We start from the raw sequence: 24,350 nt of genomic DNA, 5'->3' as shown, positions 1-24,350 counted from the left end.
AGCTACCTCGGAGAATCAGGCTGCATCCATTTAATCACTTACCAGTGTGACCAGGCAGATGTTACAAAAGTGGAAAATACAGTTAGTAAACAAGCTAAGCATACATCTTTAATAGCAGGTGCAGAATTTTTCTTTTCCTCTAATAAAGTATTTAGTTCTTGTCCATACTTAAGGACTGCAGCTGAATATTAATGGCACATCAGGAGATGCAATACACACAGTTCCCCAAGGCACAGGATAAACTTTTCAGCTATATTTCTCCAGACTGGCAACAAAACGCAGAAAGCTGACGTGTATGTACATGTTCCCTAGGTTCCAGACTTTAAAACTCCTTTAGCAAACAACAGAAATATCCAAACTGATAAGCAGCACAATCTCATTAAAAAAAAAATCTCATAAACAAGAATTCCATGGTAGTTTTCTCCATCAGAACAGAATATCAAGAGATGTGGTGACACAAGACATCCTATTTTTAATTAAGGAGTGAAAACAAAAGTCTTCAGACTTTAAGATCTCAAAATATTATACCCTGGTTCTGTAAAAGCTACATAATTCTTAGATTATGATAAAAAATATTATCATGCAAGCACTCTAAACTGTAAAAATGGTTCCAAAATCACTTAACAAAAAAACATCTGCATCACAGTGGACAAATAATCACCTTGAAACTATACATGGTACCTTAACACAGCTGGAGAAAGGGCACAGCTACCAGTGTAAGGAAGGAATACTTGCATATTTGCATTCAGATCTAGCTGTCAGGAAATACTGTATTTAAAGTTTCAGATGAAGAAATACGAATATATTTTGTTTCAGAAAATCTCAGAAGCTCAGAAAAGAGGTGTCTTAAATCAACTTAAACAATAACATATCAAATCTGGGAGATCTTCAGTTGCTTATATAAGCTAGAATAAAGACCAGAAGAAGGCTGACATACTCGGGAGAGCTTAGCTATCCATCTTTCCTTAACCCACTAAAGCTGAATCATCAGGAAGCCAACCCAAAACCTTACAGGGGATTAGATCAAACACTGTCTGATAGAGTTTTCCCATTTGAGAATTCTATTCTCCATTAAGAGAAAAAGAGGCTCTACTCAAAGAAACTGAAGACAGATCATCTACTTTGTAATTTCAGTCATTAATATTCAGAAGAAGTCTCCCCATGACATTCGAATAGCTTAGACCTAAAACCACAGGCGTCTTTACAGGGCATATTTAATCAAAAATAATTTAACTATTAGCAAAACAATTATTTTAGTTTTGCCTACAAACAAAGACTTAACTCCAGCACAACAACCTGAAAGTTTTTGCTTTCTAAAGATAAGTTCTAGTGAATTTTTAAAAGTTCTTAAACCTTATCTGTAAACCCACTCACTCTCCCACACCTTAGTTGAAAGACTGTCATTTTTCTCAGTTCAGTGTGCAGTCTTTGGACTCCTGAGGAAGTTTCATATAAACAAAAGTAATAATGAACCAAAAGTAACAATGCTATCAGTTAATTATCAATTACTTAAATTTTTTTTTCAGTCATCACTAATTTTGAAATATTAAACAATACTTATGGGAAAGGACTTCAAACTCCGACTAACATTTTTCACATGGCAAAACAGGTTTTCTTCATCCTAAAAGCATTACCATAAAATACTTCAAGACAGCTCCAATTTACACACTATTCATTTAATGTGATATGCGGATTTCATATTCCATAGCAAAAATAATAGAAAAATGTAAAAACCAATCAGACCAGAGCTATACAAGTGTACTGGAATGGTACCAATATCAATTCCAGCATAAAATACTCCTGCAATTCGGCCAAGTTTTGTCCAAAGAAACAAAATTAATTATCACTGCCGGCCTGCTTTTCCATTTTCTGTCGTTTCCATTCTGAAATGAAAGACAACAGTTGGTAAGGTTCGTTATTGGAAATACAATCAGCAGATTAAGAAAAAAAATCTGACAAATCTTGTATCAATAAACATTTTTCATTTCACTAACTATCCTGTCTCTCCCTGTCCCCAACATACGTAATCTCATCTCCTAAATATTTCTTTAAGCAGCAATCAGTACATAAAGGAAAGGTTTCTGTAAATATGCAACAACCCCAAAAAGCTATCCATTATCAACCTCTCCAAAAGACAGAAGGCCATATTCATGTGACTACAGAGAGTATTTCTAAAATCTGAACTTCAGCAGTTTGTTTTAAGGTCTTCATTTTCACTCTTCTTACACTGATCATTTACTATCACCACCTTATTTACTTAAATGGAGGTTGGTTTGGTTTTCCAGTACTTTTTGGTACACTAGAACACAGGCTACTATCTACTTCAATACAGCTCAGCGTAAAGATTCAACTGCTCTACGATTTATAATACTTTAGTATCGGTCATTCCTTTGGAAGCTGAAGTTAGCAAGAGACTGGCACAAGAAATCCCAAATTAGCTATTGTTTAACTCCTTAAGAGTTTTGCTGCAAGGGAAATCACTAAAGCACAGGGAAGACCATTTATCAGCATTCAGCCTTGCTCATCACAAATGCGAACAACTGAAAAGCAAAACAGTATTGTAGCTCTCCATCAATACTGAGAGACAAAGGAATGTAATCATGCATTTTAATCCTGAAAAGTAGTCTTTTTAATGCTGTAACTGAAGTATTCCTCCATACTGCGTACTGACTACTGCTAAGGTATTTGTAGTGATGCATTTACTGATACAAACCCATTTTCTTCTTTCAGATGTTGATATAACTCAGCTTTATTGTTGACAGAGTTCAAACGACCAATAAATTCCTGGTGTTTCCTAGAGTTGGCAGTATTAATCCTGTTGCTCCATAAAGACAGTAAGGACATTGGCCCTAAAAATGCAAGTAAAAAGAGTCTTAAGTAATTTTAATTTCTGAATTCCTAAACATTACATTATTACAAAGGCTTAGAAAAAATTACTGACTGTGGGAGTACAACATATCAAACCCACTAAAAGTGAGCAACTTTATAATAAGAGCTAAATAAATACAAAATACGCAAAGTGTCAGCAGCCAAGTAGTTGCTCCATGAGATTGACTTTGCTTCAAACACAGAATATGAACATCAATTCAGCCACTGTGACAGATGACAGCTCACGTTAAGGATGAGAAGTCAGTGAGAACTGCCCATTCCTACAACTGTACAACTTAGGGATGTTTATAGTTATTAGTCAGCAGCAGACAGTGATACCTGCCCTTAAATAGCATTTCTGACATGCAGTACCTCAAATAGCACCAGCTGAAATTTGTCCAACCCCAAATCAACCCAAGTGCCTATCAGTAGGCCCACATGGTTTCTTGGTATCTCTTTTTACATAGACCTGTTGAGGTTAATGTATTTATGAAGAATTCCTCAAAACAGAACGTTTAAGTAAAAATTATCCTCACTGACTTCGCTTTAACTCATCTCATCACTGTAGAAAATACAGACTGATACAACAATTTCTGTCTTTAAAAGAAATAATTCTGTTGCAATCCTGGTTTACACCTTTTGCCTTTTCAACTGTGGGTGCTTCATCCATTGTAATAAGAGGCTTTTTGTTGGGTGGCTCAGGAGAATCAGGAGAATCTTTGATAACTTCAGCTTCTGTTAGTTCTTCTTTTTCACGATCCAAAAGACCTTTTAACCTTTTTTGAGAGGGAAGGAAAACAGTGAATCAAAATGTTAAGAGCAGCACATATGATCCTCAATACCATTCTGCACTTCTCAGCTATACATAACCCATATCATAAGAAAATTTCTGTTGAACTCTTGGAATGGGTGAAAAAACATAGGGCAGACTAGCCACATAATCCTCTGGATAAATTCTTAGGTAAAGGGATAGATCTTAAAATATTTCACTTAATTTAGTTAGCAGTAGTTGTATATAGTAGTTGTTGAGAGAGATGATCATTCTAAGTGTTGAAGGAAAGACTGAGTAACAATGAACAAATACCGATTTCCTGTTTTCTTTAGAGACCTGTTCTGTATGAAAGCCTTTTTACCTCAGCCCCCATTTTTGTTTCACATGTGAAAGTAAAAGCAGCTGTGGGAATGGATTTGATCCATACACAAAAAGGCAAGGAAGGTCATTTAGCATCGTGACAGTAATGCAGATGAAAAGGTCCTCCCATCCCAGATGATCACATTATGCACAAAACATATGCAAATTAAGCTTACTGCCATGAGTGGGCTTTGATCCCTTTAGAATGTTAGTTTGAAGGCCAGGAAACAGAAGAGACTGACAGATGCTTACCACTTAGACAAGCTACAATATTAGGAATTACAGACAGGAGATATACGGACAACCAGTCCTGATGTTCAACTAAAGAGAAGAATCAAATCAATCTGGATCGTTTGTCCTCCTGAACACTACACAATCTACAGCTCATGAGAAAATAACCACTTGTCTCAAGATTTTAGTACCGCTTTATATTTGTATAAAGCAGTTTAATGTCTAATAAGTGGTGTGGTTACAATAAAATCCAACAGCAGCGACCCCTCGAGGTGTAAAGCCCTGCTAAGTGGTCAACAACTCACCAAAGAACCATACTGCTTGTAAAATAAATTAATTTGAGAAGTCTGATAAGCAGTCACCACAGTAAGATGCCCATTTCCCAAGCTTGGTAATAGTGACCGATATAAAAAAACCTTACGATTCACACTCACTGGTACTAAGCCAATGTTAAAGCATGAACACAAACTGAAACCTGCACCTGTTTCACCACAAATACTCTCCCCTTTGAAGCAGAGCAGGACAAAATATCATTATGCTACAGTTATTCCACTTGAGAAAATTTACCTTTCTGATTCTTGCCACGGCTTATCTGATTCATAGTCTTTGCCCAACTTCTCTGACTTGTCTTCTTTGTCTTCCCTCTTTCTGCCTCGCTTCTTGCGCTCCTCTTCTTCTGGGGGTTTGCTTCTGCAAGCCATCAAACATTCTAAGACTCGCTGGTGTTTATCAGAGTTGTTTATGTGTGCTCGTACAAGGGTCTCCAATTCATTCCACATAATCCGGTACTGTTCATCTCTAAGCAAGATCAGAGAAAAAGATTATGTACAGAATAGATCATTAAACCATTGAATACATTATGGTTAAAAAATAGACCTTAAGACACAACCCTCAACACCCACAATAACTGAACAACCCCTCTCTGTCCTCTTGTGCTGGAGGTCTATCCATCCAGAATTACTCCATCCTTGAAACCAAAACACATGTATTATTTCCAAACTAAATCCAGTAAAATTTAAATTGAAACAGACCATGATCACTGAAATAAAATTCTTAATTTTCACAAGATCCCACTGCCAAGAGGCACTGCTGAATCCTCGCAGCTGTTTGTTAGCTACACAATGTCAGGATATGCAGAGTTACTCATGTCCTGGCATGCAAATTACTATTTAATTCTTTGGATAAAAATAGATTAGAAATAATTGTACCATGCTATTGTAAACTTGCAGTGATGTGGGCAAATCATCTGTAGCCGAATTTGTTTTCGGCCAGTTCTTGGAAATACAACACACACATCACAATGAGATATTGGGATATCCTATGCTTATATTAAAGAAATAGCCCATATTTAAATACGTTTCAAAAGGATTTTTTTCATTCTAACATAAACCAATTTTAAAGCATTGCTCATTTATAATATGCGTAAGTTTTCCTTATTATTAATTTGAAACTATTCCACTTTATCTGTTCTAGTTGGTATCAAACTCTTACCTTTCTTGATGACCATCTTTGCTTTCATATTTTTTAACATATTCACAATTCTTGGGTAATAAAATGACAGAGATCTTTTCCTAACATGCAGCACTACCAGTACTGTGACTGCCCCTGAACAATGTAGGCAAAGTATTCTCAGTATTTGTTTTGCATACACACAGCATTTCATTTACTACACACTACTTTTGGCCAAATTTTAAAAAAATCGGAAGGAAAACAATGTCAAAATTTCTGAAAAGAAGTCCAGCATCAACAAAAAGAGATATGCATGTAACCTTTTTGGACCTTTGCCTCTGGTACCAACTGTTGAAATTGGCAGCGGATCATTTTTCCTCTCCATGTCTACCAAATTGTATATCGTTTTTTGACAATTCAGAACATCCTCATCAGTCATTGCTTCTTTTACAATCACACTGGCTAATGGCACTACCTGCAAGACAAAACAGAAGTCAGCAACAAGAAAATCTGCATATGTCACTGGAGAGAAAAAGGAAAAAGAACAAAATCAAAGGCAATGGAACCTTGGAACAACACACAACTTGAAACAAACCCTCCTAGCCTCAATCTAGTAAGACCTCTGAGCAGGTACAAGCAGATGCGTTTGTTTTACTCGGCAGCACTGTAGCTGTCAAGTTTAAATATTCCACCCTATTCAAATGGCATTCCAACAATCTATTGACATTAAATACAACATACGTAGTAAGTGAAAATAAAATTGAAAATAAATTGACTCTGGGGCAGGTGATCTATCATAAAATAGAATTAATATTTCAAGCAGCAAGTTGAAACTTAATCCTGAACAGAACAAAAGGTTACAAACCCCAGGCTACTTACAGCTTGCATGTTGAAGATGGTAGTCTGAGAAATAATCATAGGCCAGTAACGAGTGTGTTTCTCTAACTGATCTTTTGCACGTTCCAATGGAATTTCAAGACTTCCATCGATCTTATATCTGGGCTCTAGAAAAGGAGTTAATCGGTTTTCCCTCATAAATTCACCAAAATCCTAATGATAACCAAACAAGATACAATTAGGCATTTCTCTAAGAAATAACTTTCACTGAAGGGCAAAACAGCATAGCCTTGCTTATCAGTAACTATGTACCGTCCCCATCACTAAATTTGACCCTAACAACCCTTTCTAACTTTCAGACCTACATTAGTCAGGGTGAACAAAAAAACAGTTCTATAAAAATATGGGTTAAAAACAGATGCGAGGTTTTTGATGAGGAAGCTTTCTGGATCTACAAGGTATTTCACATATTGTAAGGGTTTCATCATCTTTCTCTGGTAGCCACTTCTGCTTGTTTACAACAGATACAAAGGATGTGTTGAAAAAATTAAAAGGAAAAAAACAAAATGAATGCCAGCTGATTGTCTGCTCCATAGCCAGAGTTCAAAGCTGACAACTCCATCTTTTTTTTTTTACTGGACAAACCATTGACGTGCAACATCTCCTTCCAAGACTAAGCAGGACGTAGTCCTACTTGTACGCAAGCCCACAGAAAAAGCTTGCCAAGAAAAATGTTATTCCAGAATCAGAACAACCTTTACATACTCCTAGTGCGTAAGGAGGCAGGCACTTCCCTGACACAGAAAGAGTTCTATGAAGCAGGCACAATAATCAGAGGTATTACTTTGTACTAAATCTGTACCAGTAGTACAAAGAGAAGCAGCGTGACCATACAATCCACTCCAGCTCTCCAGAAAACATACCAACATTTCCATTACACATCTACTATATTACATCTCTTGTCATCTGAGGTAGGCAACAACTTGGGGAAGGCAGAGAAAAGGGGGAAGGCAAAAGAAAAAGAAACTTACTGTAATCCGGTAGTCAGTGACTCTTCCACCACACCCTTCGCTAATTGATGGGGGATCTTCTAGAATTGATCGTGAGCTGCTTAATACATGTAGAAAAATTTCACCTCCATGGCTGCTGAGCATGTGACTAATAACTTTAGAGCCAGATTTGCGTGGCTGTTCCAACAAAACAGAACGACCTGTTGGAAATTAGATGAGTTTCATTAGTTACTGCATGCTGCAATTTTAAATTAAAAACTTAATTTGGGCTTGCACCTGGCGAGTAAGACCCCAAATTGAAGCTGTGTTTTCATCTAGGTGAATTAGAAAGAGCTCTCTCTCCTCTGAGTATTTATTCCATGTCTTTACATAGAACAATGTCATACGCTCTTAAATTTTACACAGAAAGATAAAAGAAGCCTCCTGGACCAATCAACTACTTTGTCTGCAGGACATTATTCTTAAGAAAAATACGCATTTGTAAGACATTAAAACAGTGTATTTTGTAAATGTAGCTTGCTATTTTTAATTATTAGAGATTACATTGTATACTAAGCTTACTTGGCCCTATTGCTGAAACAGTCTCATTAAAAAGCAACTTCTAAACAACAAAATAACCTACTTGAGTATAAAGTTATCAGCTGATACTGATTTTTAAGGCTTAAAATGGATTCTGTTTTTCAGATAGAGAATTAAAACTGTCTTTGTCTTATTTCCAGTAAAGTACACTAAGCACAAAAGGGTGCATTCTAAGTGGTTCGTTATGAGGAAACAACATCAGAAGACCATAAGAGAACGGTTGTCTGAAATATGCTACTAACTTTGGTTCTTACCATTTTTATTAATAAAAATAACTTTTCAGTACAGAATATTTACAGAAAAATACACAAAAATATACTGTTTAGAAAAAACAGTGCAAATTTGTTTAGACCTTTAAACTACCCGATTGAAGGAAACATCCCATTAAAAGGACATTTGTAATGCAATTTTGTTTGCAAACTGTAAAAAACCCACACATCGACTACATATTACTTGTTTGGAGGAACCAGCTTTGGCTTACCCTTTTGGCATGTACTTAATCTAGCTGTAAAAGATTGTCATTTATTCATGGCAATGGGCAAGACCTTGCAGATAAGCAAAAGATAACTAAATCTAACCTACTTTTTGACTCATCCCAGTATACACCAGTCTTCTTCAACTGCCCAAGACACTTAGTAGCTCATAAACCATTTAAAAGCACTTTCTGAGGCTGCCCAGCATGTGCTAAAAAGCAGGTACACACAAGGTGTTACTATTTTGCAACAGTCAGAGCAAGCAGTGTGATCAACTGCACTATGGCTTACCGAAAGCAGTGTTTCCTACTGATGAGGATAAAGTAAAAAGTATTCTACATTCGGATTCCGAAAGAACTACCAAAATTCAGTACTTGCTCCTTCTTCACATCTTTCTTCTTATCTTCAAGTTTCAAACATATTCCATTTGCTTTTGACTACACCTTTCTTCTCTTATTTATACATGTTAAAATACACTCAATATCTTTATAGTACATATACATTTACTGCTACACAAACAAAATGTGATAAGTGCTCTATTTACAATATTAACAATTAAACCATGAAATAATTAGCCAAGGGGAAAAAATTACCATTAAGGAGAAAGTTAGTAAGGCATGAAGATGGTCTGCTATTTACATCTACTGGCGAAATCCTGTAAGCTCCAGTGCAATAGTGTAATTCTGAAAAATAAATGAGTAGAAAAGTTGAGAGTGTATTTCCACACACAGAAAAAACACCCTACAAACTGAAAGAAAGAAGAGTAATGAAGCTGATGAGGGGGCTGGAGAATAAGTCTTATGAGGAGCGGCTGAGAGAGCTGGTTGTTTAGCCTGGAGAAGAGGAGGCTGAGGGGAGACCTTATTACTCTCTACAACTACATGAAAGGAGGCTGTGGAGAGGAGGGAGCTGGCCTCTTCTCCCAAGTGACTGAGGACAGGACAAGGGGGAATGGCCTGAAGCTCTGCCAGGGGAGGTTCAGGCTGGATATCAGAAAAAAAATCTTCACAGAGTCATCGGGCACTGGAACAGGCTGCCCAGGGAGGTGATCGAGTCGCCTTCCCTGGAGGTGTTTAAGGAACGGGTGGATGAGGTGCTTAGGGATGTGATTTCAGGGAGTGTTAGGAACGGTTGGACTCAATGATTCAGTGGGTCCTTTCCAACCTGGTGATTCTATGAAAGGAAAAGGAGCAGTCTACTGCACAATCAACAGAACTAAAAAGTCTAGCTCTCTTTTATCAGTCTAAAGGCCTGTTTCTTTCACCATCTCCTCCCAACTGTTCCAGTACTGTCAGCTCCAAGAACCCAATATGTTCTCAAGCCTTATTTCCAGCAGGACCGCCAGTTCTTTATCTCCTGAATTATTCCACTGTAACATCAGCCTCCTCGCATTTCTCTTACCTATATTTTTGACCTGCTGGTTCAGAGAATCAATATATCTGGCTGATAGTGTACAGGATGCATGAGCTGAATGGCCAGGGGGTTCCTCTGTCACCCCAAATCTTCCCTCTCCTTTACTCAGATCTGGGTAGAGGTCCTTCCTTACTCAGACTTTAAAGTTAATATAGAGGTACTAGTCTACTGACATCATAATTGCCTACATTTAGTTTTCTTACAAAGCTTTCTACTTAGCACTAGGAAGATGACACTAAAGACAACTGATTCCACAAACAAATTAAAACACAGTATCTCATCTCAGTGCTGCTATGTTGAAATAACATCACTGTGGAACTGACAAGGTATACTTGGCCCTGTGAGAGGGGCAAATAATTACTGAACACTGTAGTTAAGGAACTTCCTGATACTTAGGAAAAAGCCACCAAGAAAAGTATTACTACTCCTCTCAAGTCTAACACGAACCACTGATCAGCCAAGATCAGAAAAGCACTATATGACCATTTAGTAAGGTAGGGTCCAGTCAGCAGCAAGGTTTATGGAGGAAAAGGTAGAATCAGTATTAACAAGAAGCAAATTACCTCCTTGTTCAGATTCTTATCAGACATATACAGTGAGATACGGTACAAAGAGAAGTGTTCACCACAACTCAGAATACCACTTTTGTAAGAAAACGTTACCGACCTACACTGTTTGTTCGAGGAGTACACCATTTTAACGTGACGGTTTCTTTAAACGCGCCTTCTCTGCTATTGCCTCCTGCATGATTATCACCTGCAATATAAAGTCAGGAAAAGTGTCATAACATGCTCAACTATATTTCCTTTATTACAAGAAAAAACTTTTAAACTTAAGATGAAAATTATTTATAACATGAGCACATACAATATGCAATCTAACGTAAAAAGTTCGCTATGTAACCTAAGCAAAGAAAGTTATTAACAGCAGCAGTTGAAAAAAACCTTTTAAATTCAGCAGCTGTTGCATATATTATAAAAAACAATTAATCAACCATACCTCTGCAGCTCCAGAGTATGTTCCACAGATTTGATTCAACTTTTAGAAAGTTGTGTTTTACCTAAAACAGGCATTTTTTTTTCTTTAAAATGCCTAGAGCTTTAGGACAATATATTTTTAGTTTTCCACACAGAAATCAGAATCCTTAACAAATCTTAGACCTCATCATTTCTTATACATACTACATCACAAGGTCAAAACTAATCTAAAGGCACACTTGACAAGTTGTGCTTTTTGGGGAAAGATGTATTTGGTCTATTCATCCACCATCTTTGCTATGTCAGATTCAATTTGAATACGTTTTACTGGTCGTAGATGTTTTATCACTAAAATACTTCCATACAATGCCTCAAAGATAACCGGTCTGGCAAAAATCATCTGATAGCATTAAAACTAAAATTATCAATACTTCTTTAATATCAAGTTTTGTGTGAAGTTTCAGAACTACAGTAGCAGGGCCATTTAATATACCCGAATCCAGAATAATGGGGAGGAATTAGACATATACATCAACACGCAACATGTATGCAATACGTAGTGGTTTAGTCTAACCTTTTATGTAAGAAGTTCTCTTATTTCATATCAAAGATATTTACCCAGAAAAGATCGATTTGATTTCTTTATTTATCATGCAGATAACTTGAAAAAGTTGAATTTTATCAGTTAAGTTAAAATAACTGGAATCATTTTAGAAGGTCTCTATCAGAATATCTAAGGGCCAAACTTACTTAATCTAAGAATTTTCTAGCAACATTTCAAAGAAATAAGACAAATTATAACTGAATTTGCACTTTCCCAGTACCAGAGCTATTACAGCTGAAAGATTTTTTCCAAAAAAAAGAACAAATAAAAGAAAAAATTTACAAGATCTCAGAACAGGTATTTTCCTCTCTCCAAGTTCTGACGGAAATAATTTGAAGAGGAATTGCAGTCAGAGTTTGCTTTTGGCTTTTATTAGCAGACTTAGTCCTTGAGCCAGCAGGTATTACAAAACTATTTCTGAGCTCTTAGAATGAAGTTTTACGCTTTCAACATGGTAACACAAGTTCAGGTGAGTCTGAATTCATCACTGTAACATCTTATTCTTTTTCCTCAATCTTTACCATACACTACACTAACATATGGAGCACAGTACTTGTAGATGATAATAAGCAGTTACCTCCTTTTCCTCAAAGCAACAGTAACCGCCTTAAGAGGCCATATGATTTCAAGCTTCTGAAGAGAAACATCCACTCTTTGCTAAATAACTCTGACATAAACAACTGATTTATTCAGTTCTTCACTTTTTAGATGTTAAATCACTACTAACTTTCTAATATGCTTTATAACTGCAATAAATGATTTTGATTAGTAGAACAAATATCTACAGTCTATATATAAATACATGTAATCCTACACACACAATCACACTAAGCTTTCAATGGTACTGAATCACATAACAGAAGTTACAATTAATGCAGTAAGAAAACAAAGCATATACAACCCTTTAAAAGCTTCAAATGAGACATCAGCACTGAAAAGACACACAGTCTAAGTATAGCACAGTTTTTTTTCCACTGCCTGACTTTGCTTTTAATTCTACTAATACAGAATTTTTAGCCTCACAACAAAAACTTTAATTTTACATCAAAAACAGTTTCCTGAACAAAAGCTTTGCATTAACGCTTACTGTTGTGTTTTTCTAACCTCAGTTGTTAATAATTCACCTCAGAGGAATACTAGATAATAATTCCAAATTTACAAAAAGGATACTAACTGTTTCAAATAGAACAAGAAAGCTCAGAAGCCAAACAACTATTGTCTTTTCTAAAGCAATTACTGTCATAAACAGGCCTATGTAACTGATGTCAATTATCATAACTTAACAGACTGATTAAAAGCTCAACTGTGCAAGAAGTAATTTTCAAAAAGTACCCACAAAAGGTACTTTCTTTTATAAAACCACTGCACATCTGTTCTCATGTACTTTTTATATCTCAGTAAGAAGTTGGCAGGCCCCTCAAATCTCAAGCAAATATCCTGACTGTATGTGAAACCTTGTCTGATGAATTTTACCTGTTTTTTTTATTGCTATATCCTTATTACTGTATTAAAATATGCCGGTAATGAACAAAACTTCAATGCCAACACTACAATTAAAGCTCTTGGGTTGTAAGGAATAACTGAAAATATACTAATGATGCCTGAAATTACATCAAAGCTTGCAAACTCTCTTTGTGAATACTTCCAGCAGCTTGATGAAAAGCCACTTTTAAAGGACTATTTCTACTTACCACTCTTTAAAAAGTCAACATGTGCCTCTTTGTGATGAAGGAGCTCCACATCATAGTTGGCTGATGTGTTAGCATGTTGTTCTTCCTTTGAAACAGAAAGGTGGAAAGAAGAAATACAATTATTTTAGCTAGAGGTCACTCGTTTTATAAGTGAGTGATTACACATTTACCTTTCACTTCAGAAGAAAACAAAAAGTCTCCTAAGTGCATCAAACAACAACGGGATTGCAATGTTGAGGGAACTGTTTGCTCTCTGACCAGTTTAAAGATGCAGCCATTTTCTTTTCCTCTATTTACTCTTTTTGAAACCCCACGATTTCCTCTTTATACAAATGTCACAACAGGGTGGATAGTGTAAAACGTAGGTAAAATAACAGGCATAGCTACTTTTGTTTAAATTAGTGAAGTTAAGGAAGCCTACAACATATTAAATAATATCAGCAGTTACGACTTACTCAGCAGCAACACATGGTCACCACAGAACAGACCGGCAATTACTTTCCATAAATAAAAATCTCAAGAATCCAAACAAACCCCCACACGTCGAACATATTAACATTTCCTTGCACTCCAGATACCTATGAAGTGAAACTGCAGCTGCAAATTCATAATTAAAAAGCAGATGTTTGCAAAGAGTACACTGCATCTTTAAACAGCTGCAGAGGACTAGCAAAAACAGAACAGTAACCTTTGTCATTTATTACAAGTTAAAAAAAAAAGAAAAAAAAAACACATAGAACCCAACAGTCTATTACTATAATGACAAAGGCAGAAGGGAGAGGCATACCAGTGGCACACAGATCAGAAATTTACAGACAAGGTATTTGCAAACTTAAGTCACATTTATGCCATGACCCATGCCCAAGTTTCATTAAAGCTGTGGAAAATGACTCCTAATTTCATGTTTAAGTTACAAAATCCATACAATAGTGTTAGCTTTCAAAGATGCAAGTAATGATTGATGGTATTAGAACTTGATGAAATTTTCTAATCGGGAAAAGATCATCTGCCCTGCCCTTTCTGTTTGAATTCTGACACTTCTGTTTCAATAGTTGGTTACTGCCCGGTCAGAAAAATTACTGTAAACTTAATACTTCAAATTCTTAGTTGCATTGATTTCCCTCTCAGCAGTAATTAAAAAAAATATATATTAAAAATAGGGACTTAAGCAACTTTGAATAGAAGACATTTAATTTAATATCTTTCTAAACTAGACATAGTCCCTGGCCCCCTGGTTTCTCATGATCATGAAGATTCTGGATCTTCAAACTGGAAAACCTACTGGAAAACCTTTAGTAAAAAAACTCAGCTATTAGTTACAAACACCTTTTTGTTGGGTGGGTACAATAATGAAACAGAGGAAAAAAACTCACTATGCTGCTATAATGCACAAGGGTCAAGAATATCTAAACACAACTAGAAAAAGACAAAAGAATCACAGACAAAGTAATCTGATTTAAGTAAGACTGTATTTACATGAAATAATACAAACAGAACTGAAATAACACTTGTATTGCTACATCAAGAATTGAGATTCAGCAATACAACATTTTGTTCTGTGATCCTTCTTTAATTTTTCCCCCTTCTTTATTTTTACTAACCTGGTCACAGACATTGAATGTGGGCTAATAAAAAAAAAACAGAACAGAAAATATGATATGGAGAGAAAAACAATGTAAAAATTCAATTAAAATAAACATTAAAAAGTTTTCAAAATAATTTAGAAGTGATGTATCTAGTTAACACAAAGCTATAGACACAATATTACCTTCATAGGAATGTTAGTTATTGTGGTTGAAGCCAGGTCAAAGTGCTGTTGTACTAAAACATTCAGTTTCGTAGCCAGATGCCGTCCTGCACGGACACTGTGCACTTCACTGGTTAAAACAGGTGAAAGCTAAAATAAATAGAGTATATAGCATTAAGGGATTAGGCTCTAGTATCATGTAACAGTATTATTCACTTCGAACTTTAAAATAAGCACATTTATACTGCTAAATTTGACCGGGGGAAAATCTACCACTCAAAAAACCCACACCATGGGAAACTAAGAAGGAAGAAGCAAAATTATTTCTCATTCAGAATTTTACAGGTTACGCCGGTTGTTATACCTGCAGTCCCTACAAATTGCCAAAAAATTAGAAGTGTGCTAAAAAACATGAGTTATTAATTGTTAATAAGAAAAATCAGTATCACAACACAGGGAAGAAATCCTGCTAATAGCAGCTCTGGGCCCTGTTTTTCACTCTTATCTGCTAAGTAACAGGAACAAATTAATTTTCATATACCTACTTGCAAGTGTGTCTTATATACACATGGGCAACAAACACGAGCCCTAAGATGGATTTGATTTTTCCCTAGCCAACAAGGACATTGGTTTTAGGCTTCCAAAAAAAACAACCAGCCAACCAAACCAACAGTGATAAAGATAACTGTCTTGCGAAGGAAAGCAGTAATCAATTTATTCTCTTCTGTTCACATTTTATGGCGTTTTTTAGCATAACTATGAAAAACTTTAGTAGGGGAGAATCCCAGGAAGGTCCTACTATTATAGTCCTATGAAATAATATGCAGGACTAGATGTCTTTCATATTAAAAATAAGGCTTCCTTCCTTATGTATTTTCTCTTTCTTACAGACAGCACGTTAAAGCAGCACCAGGCAGAGCAGACTGATGAAGAGTAGAATAGATTACAAACTGGTTTGTATGTACTTGGTTTTGAAAAGCCACCATTAAGCACACAAGTCCACAGAGCACACGTGCTTTTGTTACTGAACAACTGAAACATTAACATCCAGAATAATTTCATATATGCATCCTTTCATCTTTTTGTAAAACAATCTTTAAAAGTACCTGTAGGGTACTTCATGCATTTGATGAACTTCAGGCATATTCTATATTCCTACAATGCAGTACCGTTTCACTTGGAAGCAGATGTGCTTTCCAATGCTTTTCATTAAAAAGGCATTCTGTCTGCTAACACTGGAACAACAGAATTTATACACAAAAGCTCATTTTGGTTTCATGAGAAAAACCATTCAACCAAAAGGCTAAAAATGCTAACACATTCATCTGGATAACACGAACACAGTGCTGAACAACATCCACATCACTCAGTAACAGATATTTGGGAAAACATGACTGGTGCTAAGTAGCAGCCTACGCTTGCATAGCAGGAAAGTAACTCAACCAACCTAGTCCACACACCAAGGACAAGGAGTTGACCATTTTCCATGAGGTTCCTAAATGTACACTTCCTTCTCAGAAAAGCCCACCAAACCCAAGACTATCATTCTATAGAATTAACAAGCTCACTTCATGAAACAATGAACCATGAATTACTAATGCAAAAGGTTTAGGTAATGAGATGAAAAAAGGGGATATCCCATTTCTGCGAGACTATAAGACAAGAAAACAAAGCACATAGCTTAGTTGGCAATATGTAGGCTGTCAACTTCTCAAAGAATTATCACCTTACCAGAGGCTCAAAGCATTATTGCTGAACATTGAATTTGCACTGTCTATTTTGAGTCTGACACACTTCCTAATCCTTGGATAAATTTTCTCCTTTTAAGTTTCTTACCTCTTTTTTAGGACGATCTGAAACAAGGCTGTCTTCACCAACTGGGTAAGTGTGGATTAAGACCAATTCACATTTCTGAATCTGCATTAGACTTGGAAGTAAAAACATTCTATTAGCTTCCAGTGGGGCAGATTGTCTCCTAGAAATCAGATCAATTTTCCCCAAGATTCATCTGATTTCCAGAACACAGGATTAAGAAGATGTATTACAACACCTTGTTTCTGAAAGCAGAAACTAGGTTACATTAATGATTTTCAAAAGCCCATACGTCAAAATACTTTTTTATCAGGATAAAATAGTATTACATTTCTAGCTCTTCAGATGCCACAGCGCAGTGTTTATTTTTGGACACACCAGTGGAATAGATGCTTAACTGCTGTAATCTGTTCGGTTTCATCCCAATGAAAATTGACACTACAAACGATTTGTGTCTCCAAGTGCGTGTGCACAGAGGTATTAATAAGGGGATTCTGATGAACATGAAACAACTACCAAAATAACATCCTTATCTCCTAAATATGGCTAGAAATTTGGAGAGATCAAGACACTGTTCCACATCTCTATCTACAGGAAGGCATGGAGCACTTTTTTGTCTTAACAGTGCACTTAGAGCCTGATTCCCTCGGGCAATATCCTTCATACCCACATGGAGCTACAACTGCAGCAGGCCGATGTAGGAGACTGCTGCTTCTGCTATTTAAGTGCCTAACTAGTGCCCAAGAGTAGGATCTCAACCTGATATATGCTTTACAAGGCAATACACAGTCCCTGGGCCAAACAGTTCACTGTCTAATCAGACAAAAGATACGGTAGAAAAATGACTTCACAGAGATGCAACCTGTATTTCAAGAGGTTGTTTTATCTCAAGGAAAGTGTCAGGCAATACAATAACTTAGAAATTGGTTTCAAAGTTAGCTATTTTAGTCAAATAAAGATGAAAGTGAAATTAATACACCACTATCAAGAAAAAAATGCATTACTGATTACCAACATATAGTGTATAACAAGGCACAGTTACACATCTCATTTTGGAGCAAGATCTAGAAGATAATCTAAAGAAATACTGTTCCATGAGGATAAAGGACGATACTGAAAAGCTAATGATTATACACTAGCTGTAAATCAAAAATATCATGATTTAGCACCCTCTATTACACACAGGCATTCATTCAAACAGTTTATTAGAGGAAGTTTTAAAGGAAAAAAATACATACGTATTTCATAGAGGCTATAGTAGGCACATGCAGAATAAGAGAAACTATGTTCATGAAAAGTATACTCACTGATCCGAATTAGCTGCAAGCTTGTTATGCTCATGAATGGTTTCCTGAACACAATCCTCAAGCATCCGAACGTGACTGTCACTAGAAAGAAATTTTATATTTCTTCACTGCAGGATAATCAACCTTCCTGTCCAAAGCAGCATGCAGCAAAATGCTCTTTTTAAAGTGAGATATGTTTGGTTTGTTACCTTGACAGACCTCCATAAATAAAACCTTTAATAAGTCAAGAAACAATTTGATAGAGAATGCAAAAAAGCTAGCTACTTAGGGTGCTAATTCTTAATAATCAACAAAATACTCCCGAAAATTTATGAAATAACCCTTTTATTTTTTTTAAATGGTAGAAGCACCTTTTTTGCATTAGTACCTTTTTGCATTAGTAATACAGATTATTCTTCCTCTGTTTCCCACACGTTCTGCATTCTCCATGAGCATAGTTCGAGCCTCATGCTGGTATTCTGTTATTTTGCAGAGGGCTTCAACTGCTGCAACCAGACCATGAAGTATACTGCAGCACTCCGGATCTGCCCGAGGATTAGGTGGCCCAACAGCTGCTAGCGCTGCCATCAACTAGTTAAAAAGAAAGAAATTATTATTGAAAGTTACCTTCCAGCCATTTGTTAAAACTATCTGTTAAAAGAAAAGTCATCATTATAAGTTATTTTATATGCAAATTAATATTGTTGGGAGAAAAACAAACACAGAGAGACCTTGTGGAAAACAAGTGGCCCTAAATTATCTTTTGCAATTCATTTATTGTTAATAAGCCTTGAGACTATAATATTCTCATTTACTACAGAAGAATACCTGGCTAAAATAAGTTATATCCAATACCTGAAAGAAATTCTAACATTACCTGCTTTTATTTTCTGAGAATGTGTTCCTCCCCAAAATAAACTTTTCAGAGGACAAGGTCATTCAGTATGAAACAAAATGAGAGCAAAGACAATACTAACAGGTTTTTTTAACACGTTTTATTTGCCTAGTATGCAAATGTGCAAAAATATAAAAAAACAAATCCAAACAAATTTGAAATCCAAGAAGTATCAAATTACAGAAAAAAATACATAGGTAATTTCATCTAAACATTTATTTTAATATATAACTCTCTACTCAAAGCTACTGGTTTTTTTCCCTTTAAATTATGTAAAACTGCCTATAGAATAGTCCAGCTTCACAGGCTACTTCTTTCAAATTCTGCTATGCGGTAATTTCAGACCAGATCCACCAACATTTTAATTAACTGGACCCAGTAAGAAGCAACTATTCTGCAATTAAACTAGACTTACTAAACAAAAGAACAGTTACCTCCTGCAAGTTCTGATCTTCTTGAGTCCAAGAATTCAAGACATGAGCCCCAGAATCACTCACAATGAAATTCACCTAAAAAGGATAAAAAAAGCACATATAAGATAACAGCCAATCATACAGATAACAGCCATTATGGCTATTTCCCCAAATCCAAACAAATATGATCTACACCTCTTTCTTCTGATGCCCTGGAGACGTGTGCAATGACAAGCCAAACTAAAAGTAAGGCAACACAAAAAGCACCCACTCCTTCTATGTTCAGTTACCCCTTTACTAACATTATGATTCCTATCCTCCTACTCTGATTTAGTGGCTTAAATAGTTACTCTCTACACCATATTAGCATTGCAGGACATTAGGGAGTATTTTAATAATTAGGTTTTACGTTCAATAGAATAGTTACAAAATGAAGTAAATTCTAATACTGCAATATTGCAAATCATTCTCTAAAGACTACCACAGGATCACAGGAGTAAATATCTCGCAAGATTTAATAAACATCACATAGCAAAATTAGCTCTAAAGATGACAAAAAAGTCAATAAGGAGAACACCTTCCATCTCAATTTCAGGCTCTCATACAATTCAAGCTCTAGTTCAGACAACTGATTCAAATCCATTAAGCATATACTTGACATAATCCCATAATGAGACTTGATTGTATATTAAACACTCTAAACCAGAATTTAAGTTAAACATTCATTGTCCGTGACTCAGGGGGGACAATCGACCAAGGCAGTGTGGCTGATACGCATAAAATCACTGAACTACCAGCAGTATTTGTTAGTGCCCAGCCTCTGCCTCAGCTGCTGACACAAACCAGTATTCCATCATCACCACTTTGTACCAATATCGCTGTCACAAGGTCGCTTAATTTCCATGGCTTTATACTACTCAAACCAATTTAAATAAAGTATATCAACAGCACAAATATTTTTTTATATAATAAGTTATATTTGATCTTTTAATCCAACCAACAGCTACTGACACTAAAACACCTCATTACAATGGGAAAACATCCCTTATACGATCAAGTATCACATGCAGCATGGCTAGAAGAACTTACCAGTTTCTTGAAAGGAAAAATATCGTACATTATTCTACAGTACTCCATGGATGATTCCACCGAGCAGGTCCATAGTGATTTTGATATGGGTGCTAGAGGTATAATGCCTTGGGTCCGATTCTTTACTAACATATCAAATTCAACATGTTGTCTGCAGGATTCTGCCATATACGGGCAGTGATCCACAACGAAAACAGTTTTGTGAGACTCAGAAAAGATTTTCATTTTCTTCCTAAAAGAAAGATATTAAAATTAGCAAGGAATTGTACATGGCAAAGAAATTGCATTACAAGATTACTGTGCAGTTTATACATTATAAAATTATCCTACTAGTTAAGATATACAATTATCTTATAAATTTGAAAGAGATTTTTTTTTACAGTATTTTGATTCCATATTGCATAATAAGCTCCTACAAAACTGTTAAGCTTTTTTAAAAATATAGAAAAAATCCCATATTAAGGATCTATCTACCTGGAAACAAATATCCTCTAGAACTCTTATTAGTCCTTATATTTAGCATACTAGACTTCTAATCAGAAGAAACTGCACGTATACTGTTGAAAAGGCAACGATGCGCCGTATTACCCTCCCCACTTTTCGAACTGAAAGAAACTTCTAAAAAAAAGTAAAGAAACTGCTTCCTACTTAAAGCTTATTTCCTAAAGCAAGCAACACGGAAAAAAACCAACGATGACTGGGCTGTACAGACCTTGAATTAGACTTTTAAGTAGATTTTCAGCCTCCACTTTGCTAGTTATATCCTTCTATTTTTAAATGAATATTTGCATCTATGACTTTGATCTTTCACTGACAGACATACCAAGTCTGGAATTACAAAGCAAATGTTTATCTAGCAAGACTCACAGGAGCACCTCTTGTATTCCTCCCAACTATAAAGCCTGAGAACCCTACAACAAAGCATGGTGCAATTTTCTGTTTCAGATCAATAGACTGGGTTTCCCTCTCCAACAGCATCACTGAAACACACTTTTGAAGAAACTATAACATCGGATCCTCGCCTTAGGGTGAACACCATAACTTGGAGACCTAAACTACATTTGAAAATTAATCTTAGACCAACGCTTCTCAGAGGGAGCTGGTGGGTGAGCTGAAGATGAGAGAGAAGCATGTCCAAGTGGCCAAGAAGGCCAATGGCAGATGCCTATCAGCAACAGTGTGGCCAGCAAGAGTAGGGAAGGGATCGTTCGTGTGTCCGTGTCCCCCACCACCACCACCTCCACCCCCCGCCCCGTATTCAGCACTGGTGAGGCCGCAGGTTGAATACTGTGCACAGTTTTGGACCCCTCACTACAAGAAAGACATTGAGGTACTGGAGCATGTCCAGAGAAGGGCAACAAAGCTGGTGAAGGGGCTGGAGAACAAGAGTAGTGGCTGACTGTTCAGTCTGGAGGACGCTGAGGGGAGACTGTATCACTGTCTACAATGACCCAAAAAGAGGTTGTAAAGAGGTGGGTGTTGGTCTCTTCTCCCAAGTGACAGGCAACAGGACAAGAGGAAATGGTCTCAAATTGCACCAGGGGAGTCTTAGATTGGATACCAGAAAAAAAATTCTTGACTGAGAGAGTGGTGAAGCACCACTCCTGTGCTCAGGAGGTTTCTCATGGAAGTAGTGGAATCCTCATCCCTGGAGGTGTTCAAAAACCATGTGGATGTGGCACTTCGTGACACAGTTTAGTAGGCATAGTGGTATTGGGCTGATGGTTGGACTTCATGATCTTAGAGATCTTCTCCAACCTTAATGATTCTACAAAGTTGTAGCTGTTACCATAACGTTCCTAGTATAGAAATCTATTTTGTCCACACAAAAGCTGCTGAATTACATAATCTGCAAAACTAACAAACCTAGAGGAACTCATTGAAAAAAAAACAGGCTAACCTAGTAAGGATGATTTCTAGCAGGCAGCACTGCCTCTGGGGGTGGATTCCGCACCTGACCTCGGCGGCGGCAGCAGTGGCAGCCGGAGCCACAGCCCCCCATGCAGAGACCGTGCCCAGCCCCAGAAGCCTGCCTGATCGCGCTGAACACAAGGCGTTATCACCTTCAAGGAATAAACTGTGCCTGGAAAAACACTATTTAAAAGAAAAAACCCTACAAAGCAACCCTGCTGCCGGAGGGCCACCCTGCCCCACCTCCAAACACGCCGCCCCTGCAGGACCCGCCGCCCCCCGCTCACCTGGGCCGGCCGCGGCGCTGCTGCAGCAGCGTGGGCCCCGCCACGCGCCGCGCCCGGGCCCTGCCGCGCGCCCGCTCTGAGCCGGGGGGGGGCGGCGGCCCGCGGGGCGCCCTACACGGGCTCTGGCGCGGGCGCCGGCGGCCGGGCGACCTCCATGTCCCTCCTCCCGCTGCTGCTGCTGTCGCCGCTGCTGCTTCCTCCTCCTCCTGCTGCTGCTCCTCCCGGTGCTGCTGCGCCGGCGGCTCGGCGGGGCCCGGCTCCTGCCTCCGCGCCCGACGCCCGCGGGGGTGGGAGAAGCGGCCGAAGCCCCCCCCGCTCCGCCCACCCCTGAGGCCGCGGGACCCCCGCCCGGCCACTTACGCCGCTGGCGCAGCGGCTCCCCCAGCGCTGGCGGGGGGAGCGCCTCTCCCCTCCTCCTCCTCCTCCTCCTTTCCCGGCTCCCCGGCCGCGGCGGCGGCTGCAGCCACCTGGCCTCACCTCCTCACTCGCCCCCCATACCCGCCCGGCCCCGCCGCTCGGCCCCACCGCGGGGGCCGCTCTCGCGAGACTGCGGCGGGGCGACGCGCGGGGAAGGGAGGGGGAACAGCCTTTCTAAGTAAACAGCCAATGGGGAGGCGAGGAGAGGTGCTGAGAGCTGAGGATTGGGCAGGGTCCGCCTGCTTAGAGGGAAACAGCCAATAGAAAGGCGAGGAGAAGTGATGGACACTGGGGAGTGGGTAGACTTTTAATAGGGAAACAGCCACTAGGAAGGCGAGCAAAGTTGATGGACACTAGGGATTAGGCAGAGTCCGCCTATTTATAGGGAAACAGCCAATAAAAAGGCCAGCAGAGGTGATGGACACTAGGGATTGGGCAGGATTGGACAATTTAGTAGAGGAAATAGCTACTAGGAAAGCATGGAGAGGTGACAGACACTGGGGAGGGTGGCACTTTTATAGAGGAGAGAGCCAATAGGAAGATGAGAAGAGGTGATGAACGCTGGGAATTGGGCAGAGTCAGCCTTTCTATAGTAGAAATAGCCAATAGGAAAGCATAGAGAGCTGGTGGGCTCAGGGAATTCACAGAATCACACAGAATCACAGAATCACCAGGTTGGAAAGGACCCACTGGATCATCGAGTCCAACCATTCCTAACATTCCCTAAACCATGTCCCTCAGCACTTCATCCACCCGTTCCTTAAACACCTCCAGGGAAGGTGACAATTCGGCAGAGCCCTCCTTTCTATAGCAGAAATGGCCAATAAGGAGGTGAGGAGAGGTGACAGGCATTCAGAATTGGGCAGGGTCGGTCTTTTTAATAGAGCAAATAGTCAATAGGAAAGCACGGAGAGGTGACCGGCACTGGGGAGGGTGCAGGGTCTGCCTTTTTATAGCGGAGGGAGCCAATAGCACAGAGAGGTGATGGGCACTGGGGATTGGGTAGGGTCGGCCTTTCAGTGGCAGAAATAGCCAATAGGGAGGCGAGGAGAAGTGAGGGGCACTGGGAATTGGGCAGGACTGTACATTTTCTAGCAGGGGGAGCCAACAGGGAGGCGAGGTGATGAACACTCTGGACTGGGCAGGGCACGCCTTTTTAGAGCAGAAACAGTCAATAGGAAAGCAGGGAGAGCCGATGGGCGCTGGGGATTGGGCAGAGTTGGACTTTT

General features: G+C 38.4%; 1 protein-coding gene across 2 annotated transcripts; it reads right to left on the bottom strand.

Annotated features, from left to right (window-relative positions):
* Positions 1-1,661: 1,661 nt before the first annotated feature.
* On the bottom strand, positions 1,662-23,102 carry INTS13 (integrator complex subunit 13). Of its 2 annotated transcripts, XM_054076601.1 has the most exons (18): positions 22,705-23,102; positions 20,507-20,738; positions 19,439-19,513; positions 18,498-18,700; positions 18,131-18,211; positions 16,848-16,938; positions 15,033-15,161; positions 14,866-14,889; positions 13,265-13,349; positions 10,659-10,748; positions 9,173-9,262; positions 7,549-7,727; positions 6,560-6,730; positions 6,001-6,155; positions 4,799-5,029; positions 3,505-3,644; positions 2,714-2,849; positions 1,662-1,883 (listed from the first exon to the last, which is right to left on the bottom strand). In XM_054076601.1, exons 2-18 carry the CDS (start codon positions 20,729-20,731, stop codon positions 1,844-1,846), a joined length of 2,145 nt encoding a protein of 714 aa, XP_053932576.1. In that variant the 5' UTR covers positions 20,732-20,738; positions 22,705-23,102; the 3' UTR covers positions 1,662-1,843. The 2 variants fall into 2 exon arrangements, with proteins under 2 accessions (XP_053932576.1, XP_053932584.1); XM_054076609.1 differs by lacking the exon at positions 14,866-14,889 and having other exon boundaries at positions 1,665-1,883; positions 22,705-23,097.
* Between the last annotated feature and the right edge of the window lie 1,248 nt (positions 23,103-24,350).

Source organism: Cuculus canorus, chromosome 1 (assembly GCF_017976375.1).
Source record: "Cuculus canorus isolate bCucCan1 chromosome 1, bCucCan1.pri, whole genome shotgun sequence".
Classification (NCBI taxonomy): domain Eukaryota; kingdom Metazoa; phylum Chordata; class Aves; order Cuculiformes; family Cuculidae; genus Cuculus; species Cuculus canorus.
Note: the sequence above shows the minus strand (reverse complement) of the source record. Positions and strands in the feature narration are given on the sequence as shown.